The following is a 10,167-nucleotide window of genomic DNA, read 5'->3' as shown; positions in this document are numbered from 1 at the left end:
CATATGTTGTTGAACAGAACATGGCTATGCTTGTACTGCATACTGCAGTGTCTGAATATATTTCAGATAATACGCTGGCGGTATCTGCATACTGCTGCTGTTAAATTCATAGTTCATTGGATTAAACATGCTACTATTCTGTACATGTTTGCACAGGTAGACACTGTCCCACACTTAGGCACTTTACCTTCATGAGCGAAAAAGCATCAATCTAAAAATGCAACTCAGCACAGTACATAGAGGGCACCTCTGTCCCTGCCAATGAAAAACCTGACACTGCCTCCAGCATCCTTCCACCTTAGCAAAGTATCCCATGCAGTAGGATCCCTCACCCGTGAACAAATGTCATGGGAACAGGAGCAGAGGTTGCATCATCCATCTTTCAGTTCACAGTTGGTTACTTTTATAAGGAATGGTGGACACATCTTAAATATCTCAAAGAGTTGAGCAGCAATTGAGCAGAGTCTTAGGCAAATTGATGTGGTTGGAAGTGTGAGGAATATTGATGGATGGTTATTTTTTAGTGGAAGTGTGATGGACTTGCAAAGCTGACACACTGCTGTATTAATCATAAATTGCTGGTAATTTGAAGGTATATTGCTCACTGACATGTGCTTGGCAGAAAAAAGAAGTGAGGTTACAAGATACTGTAAAACAGCAGGAAGGGAAGGGAAGGGAATGGAAGAGAAGGGACGGGTAGGGAATAAAGAAAAGTCCTAGTGACAGAGCATTTATTTGTGATTACACATGATGGCATATGAAGGAGGAGGATTAGGAATGTATGTAGATAAAGATATAGTGGGAGAGATGGAGTAGAACGAAGTGGGAGTGGATGAAAGGGAGAACAAGGGGGGGGCCATGGCCGGCAAGGTGGCCCATTAGATGTGGACGGAAAGAGCTCTGTCTTTCCTGATATAAATCCTGAGATCATCTGTGCATCAAGGAACCATTTTGAGCTGCTGGCTCCTAAATCTAAGGCATCACACAACTGTGAGGTGAGACCTGAGATCTGGAAATGCCACTGGAAGAGATAGCTGCAGCAGCGTTGAAGTGCATAGGCCACATGGAATGACAAAATAGCAGTGGCTATGAATTAAATAAAGACTGACGGTCTTGCGCTGATTCCGAGATGGGGTTGCAGTGATTAGACACCTGGTAGTGAATAGCCTCACAGTGGAGCTAAAGACCCATGATGAAAGCCCTGAGGTCGGGACCGGCTCTTTCCCGAAAGAAGATGCAACACTCAGAGAGAGACAAGGGGGGCCAGTGCAGGGGAAGAAAAGGCATGAAGCCATGAGACAGAGAAACCAGGCTGGAGGATAAGGTGGAGACAACAGAAGAAATTTGGCAGAGGCAGCCAAGATCGGAAGGGAAGACAGCTAAGGCTGGAGGGGATGGCTGTACAGGACCGCGAGGGCCACTCAAAGCCCTGGGGTACCTAAGGGGAGAGAGCTAGCTCACTTGCAAAGTGAAGCAGATAAAACAGCCAAAGGACCGGAGGCAGCTACTGGAGAGAGGCAACAGCAGTCAGATCTGCATTTGTTGAATATGTGAAATATAGTTCACAGAGAAACCAGAGAAATGTGAAAGGTGTGAACTAATGCTCCTTGATCAGAGGCACCTAATTGCTTTTGAGAGAGGAACGGTAGGGATCGGGGAGGGTCACTGATGTAAAAGAGGGGAAGGAAAATTGCCCTTGAGACTCTGCATATGTGCCCCTCTCACCCAATGAGACTTTACTCTGTACTAACAATGAGAAGGGATTGCACTTGAGGAGAGAAGGGAGGTGAGGAAACAATAGTTATAACCCGAAACATGGGTGACACTCATGAACAGGAGGCCCAGAGCCCTCGACAAACGAGCACTTTAAGAATAGCACTAAAGGACCTAACTGAAAGCCCCTACAATGGCGGAATCGCTCTTTCTGATGTCAGAGCATATAATCAGGTGACCCAACATATTAAAATAGATGATTGGATATTTGCCCTGAGAGGCAACCTGGTTTTCTGATTAGAAAGATTGATACTGGTCAAACCCGCATTTCTTCTTTATTTACATGCAGCAAAAGAAAGACACATGTTCTTACAGCTACAACTGCATTGTTAGCAGCTTGAGGAAATCCACAAGTTGCCTCAAATGCACAAATAAACTCACAAAAGAAACACCCCTGTTGGAAGGTAAAATGCTCAATAAGGTCTCTAAATTAAAGAGGATTAAAGCATGGGACAATATTGAAATATCAAAAATAAGAAATCTCCTGGAGGAGGACACAATTAGACCTTTTCAGAGTCTACAAGAATCTGTATTAGCCCACAGCCGACTACTTAAATACACACAACTCAGACACGCGTTACAAAGAGAGGACCTGGTGTTGTCAGAGATTCTCGAAGATGCCTCCCTAGAATGTAGACTCCTAAAGGGTGAGCTGGGCAAAGGGGTGGCCTCTTCCACCCACAAAACCCTTATAAGTAATATGCCAGACAAACTAAGGCATCTAAGGACAGGATTGGATGAAGAAATAGGGAAATTAGAGGATATTGAAGGGGAGGCATCATTATTGCACCCAAAGAAGTAGCAATTAAGACAGGATTATGGCTAATACAATTGAAAAGTGTGAGTGTAGTATAGCAGGATCAGACTACTTACAATGGGACGTGCCTGCACCCCCACCTGCTTGAAATGTAACACTGCAGAGGTTTTGTTTCTTCATACAATAAGGTGCAGATAAACTGGGAAGGATGTATGTCGTTACAACGCACACTTTTACAATGCATGCACTTACAACGCATTTTTTACAACGCACAATCCATTAAAACGCATGACATTACAACGCAGGACACTACAACGCATTTTTAAAAACTACCTTTACAACGCATTTCCATTACAACGCATACCACCTTTACAACGCATACCATTACAACGCATAATATTAAATTGCATTTAAGGTAAGTATTAGATAGTATAGGGGTAAAAATTACTATTCTAACTCCAGGGGGTGCAACAGTAGGGTAAGTGTTGGATAGTATAGGGTTAAAAATTACTATTCTAACTCCAGGGGGTGCAACAGTAGGGTAAATGTTGGATAGTATAGGGGTAAAAATTACTATTCTAACTCCAGGGGGTGCAACAGTAGGGAAAGTGTTGGATAGTATAGGGGTAAAAATTACTATTCTAACTCCAGGGGGTGCAACAGTAGGGTAAGTGTTGGATAGTATAGGGGTAAAAATTACTATTCTAACTCCAGGGGGTGCAACAGTAGGGTAAGTGTTGGATAGTATAGGGGTAAAAATTACTATTCTAACTCCAGGGGGTGCAACAGTAGGGTAAGTGTTGGATAGAATAGGGGTAAAAATTACTATTCTAACTCCAGGGGGTGCAACAGTAGAGTAAGTGTTGGATAGTATAGGGGTAAAAATTACTATTCTAACTCCAGGGGGTGCAACAGTAGGGTAAGTGTTGGATAGTATAGGGGTAAAAATTACTATTCTAACTCCAGGGGGTGCAACAGTAGGGTAAGTGTTGGATAGTATAGGGGTAAAAATTACTATTCTAACTCCAGGGGGTGCAACAGTAGGGTAAGTGTTGGATAGTATAGGGGTAAAAATTACTATTCTAACTCCAGGGGGTGCAACAGTAGGGTAAGTGTTGGATAGTATAGGGGTAAAAATTACTATTCTAACTCCAGGGGGTGCAACAGTAGGGTAAGTGTTGGATAGTATAGGGGTAAAAATTACTATTCTAACTCCAGGGGGTGCAACAGTAGGGTAAGTGTTGGATAGTATAGGGGTAAAAATTACTATTCTAACTCCAGGGGGTGCAACAGTAGGGTAAGTGTTGGATAGTATAGGGGTAAAAATTACTATATTATGCGTTGTAATGGTATGCGTTGTAATGGTAGTATGCGTTGTAATGGAATGCGTTGTAAAGGTAGTTTTTAAAAATGCGTTGTAGTGTCATGCGTTGTAATGTCATGCGTTGTAATGGATTGTGCGTTGTAAAAAATGCGTTGTAAGTGTAGTGCGTTGTAAAAGTTGCGTTGTAAAGGTTGTTCCCCACTGGGAAACTATAGTAAGGGAATTAGGCTGATTCCTTGACAGCGATATCCCAATGACACTCCAATTTGTGATTCTGGGAATACCCATTGAGGTCAACCATGAAAGGTCTAAGTTGAAATTTTGTATGTTGGGATTGTTGGTGGCTAAAGGAGACCTCTAAAAAATGTGAGGTTCAATCTCTATATTGGGGTAGAAAAAGTAATACATGAAGGTAGAGGTTGCCCTCACAAAGTCCATAAGATAAAGGGCTAGGAGATGAACTACTATGGAGTGGGAGACACCAAGCGGTATCAGAAAATGCAGGGGAATGAACAGTAAGGACAAGAACAGAAAGAGTATAAAGAGAAGCAGAGGCCGTAGATTGTCCTTCAGTGGTATGGACTCAAAACTAGACAAGCAATTATGGTGTGTAAATATAAAACGGTATCAATACAATTGTAATTTGCACACCTGCACTTGGATATGTGTCACCCTGCTGCTGTAAGTTTTATGTTATTCATATTATAAAGCAAACTTTCCCCGAAATATTTTTTTTAAGGAAGTGAAAACAAAGAAGGGATACAAAGAGAGCAAAATAAAAAAAAAACAGAGAGGGAAAAGAGGATAAGAGAATTGTTAACAATTGTGTATGGTGATTTGTACTTAGACCGAGTATTGTATGTGTGGGTAAATAGCTGGGCACGCATGAGAGGGGAAGCGATGACTCTAAAGGAGAGCAGTCAAGTATTACAGCATGTTTATTAGAGATTAAGTACGATGGCCTTGGTTAGAGAAAACCTGAGAAGATTGATGTGCAAAAATAAATGATAAAGACAAAAGTAGCCAAGGCAAGAGTTTATTAAGAATTACTATAAAAGTCCAAGAATATAGGTGAATGTATTATGTAGAAGGTGCATGTGTAATGAGTGAAAGTATATCAAATTAAGTAATTCGTCATCTGCAAGAAAGGTAAGTGCTAGATTAGGTGTGATTTTGCTGTTTTAAAAGCAAGAATATTATGGGTTTTGGGTGAATAGGATGCAAGAGGAGGGCATGCAGTAATATTAGAGTGAACAAGTGTTGGCTGAGGGGGGATATAGGGTACAGTTAGCTTAAAGAATCATTATGCATTGTATATTATAACTCATCCCAGTATGTACTACTCACTCCTTAAGTGTAGCATAAACTGTATACTCACCATATCAAACATAGATACACTGATAAGCGAGGTTTTATGAGCACAGGCATAGAATCATACACCCAAACAATAAAGATTATTTAATAATTTTATATAATTATTAAAAAGAGACAAGATTGGCGAACTGATACGATACACCACTGAGATGGACAATATTCCGTCAAATCAGTCTTAAAACTCTGTTCCCTAAGAATAAGTGAAATAACTCAACACAGTGTCCATCATTCCAGCAACCAGTGATAGCTTCATTAGGACCTCTGTATGATCACTCATATGAAAAAAACACATTAATATAAAAAAAGGTTGAAGTCCAGAATATTGTATGGTAATATCATTTTATCACACTATCGAAGGCAAAACTATCAAGAAGGTAAGCAATACAGGTAAGTATAGATTTGCTATTCTTAACTCCACATCTATGAACCTTAACCCCTTGGCTGCGGCAGGAATTCCGCTGCAGCGCTGGGGGGGATTTGGGGGCAGCGCTGTGGCGCTGTGCTCATGACGGAGCCACTCCATCATGAGTCACGGTTGAGCTGTGCTCATGACGGAGTGGTTCCGTCACGACTCCGCCCACTGCGCTAATCGCCCGCACAGGCGGGGAATTAGCGCCGCGTGGGCGGAGCGGCGGCCAACGGCTGCAGCATGACGGAACCACTCCGTCATGAGCACACGGCACCCGTGGCTCATGACGGAGTGGTTCCGTCATGAGCGGGGAAGGGGTTAAAGATATTTATGTCACTAGTGTACGTATATCTGGAGTATATCTGGAGTTAAAGTACATTAAACCTATATGCACCTATATAAACTTACTTGTGGATATTTTTGTCTTCAATATTTAGAACATGATGTTGAGGTAAAACAATATTTACGACAATCGCATGTGGAGATCGGCCTTTAATTTGCAGGATTGCTTTTGCTACTTTTTTTATGCCCTAGGACTATAATAGTGGAATGCCACGATGTAAGGGTCATCCCTGTCATAAGAAGCGCACTAAACACTTTATGTGGCCCTTGAGAGCAAAGCTCAGTGTCAGATTGGTTGAAATACCCTGGAACTGCATCTGGCCCTGGGGCTGTATTTGACCGCAGGCTCCTAATAGCCTTCTCCATTTCAAGGACTAAAATAAATAAGACATCGCTTCTCTCGTGCTTGACCTTATCTTCCGACTCACACTTTACGTTCCAGTGACCTTTCCGTATGCACGGTTCCAAAAGTCAAACGTACTCGCATGGGAGGCCAGTCCTTTGCCTACCTTTGCCTACCTGGGTCCTAAGCTACGGAATGACATTCTGTTAACCCTGAGAAGGTCTACTTCGCTGTCTTCCTTTTGGAAACAGCTGAAGTCCTGGAAGTTTTGAGGTTGTGGGTTTTTTGATTTATCCCTATCTGTCTCCTAGCCCCGGGAAACCCTATGTGGGCAGCAGTTTGTGCTACACACATTTTAATAATAATCCTTTTAAATAATATTACATTTCATCTGGGGGCAAGATGGTAATCTCTCTTAAAAAAGGGATTTAAAATGACAGAGCCAATCTCATGCAGATATATGGCATTCCACTGTACATGTCTTTTCCTGGTATTCATGTGGTATTAATTGCCAAATCTTTTTGCATTGTTATCGTTTGCTGCTTTTTTTTTTATCTCTCTACATAATTTATGATGAAATTCACACTTCTTCTGCCTCAACATTTCCTTGTATTTTCTCATAGTCGCTTCAAATAAATTTTTTATATGTGGCTTATAGATAGATATCAATCAATTGATCCCAATGCAACATAATAGCTCCCTCTTTCCCCTTTTGTGCTTCACTTATATTGTTTATGTTCCTCAATAAATCTCTCATGAGCGTGGGTGCATCCCTACTGTACCTACTAATAATGTAGGATTGAATACATAAAGAGTAAAATAGGAAATAGGAAAATAAGAGACAAGCACATTGGTATAATCATTTCCCTTTTATATATCTACAGAGAAAAATCAGACTGATGACGCTATAAGCTCTGTACAAGTGTAGGAGCAAATTCATATCCCAAAATGTTGACACCCCAAAATGTTCTTTGCTTAGTTTCTCCCACAGATTATAGTGTGCATCAAGGCACATCCTCAAATAACAGCTCTGCCGAGTAAAACAATTTTCAAACGTAACAGGACAACTAAATAAATAAGTTCTTGATCAATGAAAAGTTAAAGGATTTTACTACAAAATTTGAATATGAGCGGTAGAGGGTAAATTTCATAAAGGCTCTCAGGAGCATAATTATACAGAGGGTGTGAAAATCAGAAATTACTCTAAGTGCCAAACGAGCAGCAAAATCAGTGAACAGTCAGGCAGCATCCCTAGTAGTACCAAGGAAAGCTAAAAAAACTCTGGCTCACCCCTAAAATCAAGGAGATTTTATACACAATTCTTGCATAGAGTTATTAGCGATCCAGCATAGGAATAGTAAATGTCATCATCCCATTTTGTTAAATTATCATCCAACACGCTCTATGCTAATGTCACCCAGAAATTTCAAACAAATGTGAAACCTTAAACAATAAGACTTTCTGTGAATGAATAAAGCCAGTGAAGGAACGGAAAGTATGGTTACTTGTTGCAATTCCACATCCACACCATAGAAGATTAGGCGCTAACTGAACTACTTCAATGAAAATAAACTATTAGGTCTTCAGCCTGACTGTGCTCAGCGGAGCCTGTGGGGAAAGGATCTGAGCAGGGGGTGAAGCTGGAGCAAGTGACGTAAATGGCAGCCATCTTATTCATGATGTCGTTTTGTACAGACATGTGGCCCAACTAAAACATATTAATAACTTTAAATCTGCTTATCATACAAACTTCGTTTCAATTGAAGTTATGTTAATTCATCTATAAATGTGGAATGGTGTGATAAATTCATAGTATGCGTTGGTATTAATGCACAAAAACCCAAGAAAACTTTCTCAACAGGTAGTTATGATAAGCAAATCAAATATAAACAAAGAATTTTAAAAGATGAGATTTCGGTTAGACGTTCCCCTATAAACAGCGTATGTGACCCTCAAACTAGGTATCACATAGAAACACTGAGAATGTCATTGATGCCCAAAAATGCCTGTCTCCCCTCATGATTCTATTTAACAACAATGATAGGCTTAGCGCACTCAACGAAGCACTGACTGACTGGGCATAGAGGACAGAAATGTGTTGGAGGTGAAAAAAGAAGGCATATGAAGAAGGTAATTAGAGAAATTGAAGAAAGAAAAACAGGAGAGCTGTACACCGACCGCTGGTCAAGTAGACTTGTTCTAGTATTGACCACGAATGACAGAGTATGAGTTCCCCAATGGTTAACAACAATCTCAGAGATGTTTCATCCCTACCACTACCCCAGGGGCCTGAATCCTAAAGCAAATGAAATCCTGTATTTTTCCACTGATTTGCTCATGTCGCACATATTTAAGGCCAGATGAGGTAACGCGAATCGAGGATCCCAATATTAGAGCAGCCAATGATGGCGTGGCAGTAATAACCATGACCCATTGAAAGGAGAGCAAGACCCCAGCCCAGGATCCCGACAACAGCTGACAAATAAAGATGGTGTGAATAACAGACCACCAGTCCCTCATTTAGAGAATGCTGGAGACTGTAAACATGAGATAAATGTGCAGTAAGTGGAATCCACACAATGAACAGAATTTTTGTAATCTAAAATTATAGAATATTAACTCACAAATAATGTGGTAATACACACTCCACACCATCGATCAGCCATGCCTTTTACTTCAGCTAAATGCTGGTGTTAATTTTGCACAGTTATATACTGAAACAAAATGCAAAATAGGGCCTAAAGCAGCCGGGCGGTTGTTTACCTAAACTTTAATCTTACCAAAGGTAGTTATACCTAATGTTTTATTAACATAATGATATACTGTTTAATGCAATGCTACACAGTACACATAGCCTGCACATTTTCATAAATACAAGAAATATAACAAAGAAATAAGACTAAGCTTCGTTTTCTAGATATTTTAACTTATCCTGCCTTGAAATGTTTGTAATGAGTGCAACTCACCTGGCGCAGTGAGGCTTAGTTGCTGGAGCAGGATGTTCAGGTAGTGATTACTAAGCACGTCACTTGGTGATATCACATCCGGGTGAATCTTTGGCGTCACAATACTCTCAAATGATTGAAGGCCCAAAACAATCTGCCTGGCTGTATACATGTTCACAACGTTTCTTTCCAAACCTTTGATAATGACTGACTGAAAAAGGTATTACATATTTAGCATTTGTATTGAAACTGGAAGCAGGCAGGGTTGATAGCAGTTAGTAAGTTAACTCAGATTTTGAAGGCTTTACATTACCAACATGCATTCTAATATTTAACAAGACGTCTAGTGTGAGGAAAAAAGAACATACTTTTCTCCATAGCTGTTAAATCACAAAATTATTTATCAAAACTAGATGCACATTTTCAGCTAAATATGTATTAGAAGTATTGCAATCAGATGCAAACCATTTATAATTCACAAGGGCGGGTCCAAATCTATCACCCCTAACCAAATTAAATATGAGACCACGCTTTATGTTACGTTTGACTGATTTGTTGGAGAAATTAAAGACCAATACAAAACAACTGGTCATAGGGTCTAAGGGAATTTTTAAAGACCTGCGCAGACAAATTCCCAAGTCACTTGAACAAACACAACAAGTAGAGTCTGCGGGTCTAAACCGATCTCTCAAAAGAAAAGAAGCGACATGTCAGCACGTTCAAACACGAAAGAAGTCCTCATAAAGAGGGCCAAGTCCCATCACCCACCGAGGTGGCATGCTTCATCATCTGGGACCTCCCATAACTACACCTGGTGTAGTTATAGAGCTACGACTCCTTCGATTACTATAACAAGGAGGAGCTCAGGGATGTTTTGATTCCTGTGGTTGGGAGGACGGA

The 10,167-nt window shown here is 40.6% G+C and overlaps 1 protein-coding gene across 1 annotated transcript in view; it reads right to left on the bottom strand.

The window, feature by feature from the left end:
- LOC146810960 (protein bicaudal C homolog 1-A-like) overlaps nucleotides 1–10,167 on the bottom strand; it is a 273,354-nt gene that overhangs the window by 142,833 nt on the left and 120,354 nt on the right. Inside the window, exon 10 of the mRNA XM_085618020.1 lies at nucleotides 9,289–9,478. Within this exon, the coding sequence (XP_085474146.1) occupies nucleotides 9,289–9,478 (190 nt within the window). The remainder of the gene's footprint in view (nucleotides 1–9,288; nucleotides 9,479–10,167) is intronic.

Source organism: Triturus cristatus, chromosome 7 (genome assembly GCF_964204655.1).
Source record: "Triturus cristatus chromosome 7, aTriCri1.1, whole genome shotgun sequence".
NCBI classification, from domain to species: Eukaryota; Metazoa; Chordata; class Amphibia; order Caudata; family Salamandridae; genus Triturus; species Triturus cristatus.
This window is presented reverse-complemented; position numbering and strand designations above follow the sequence as displayed.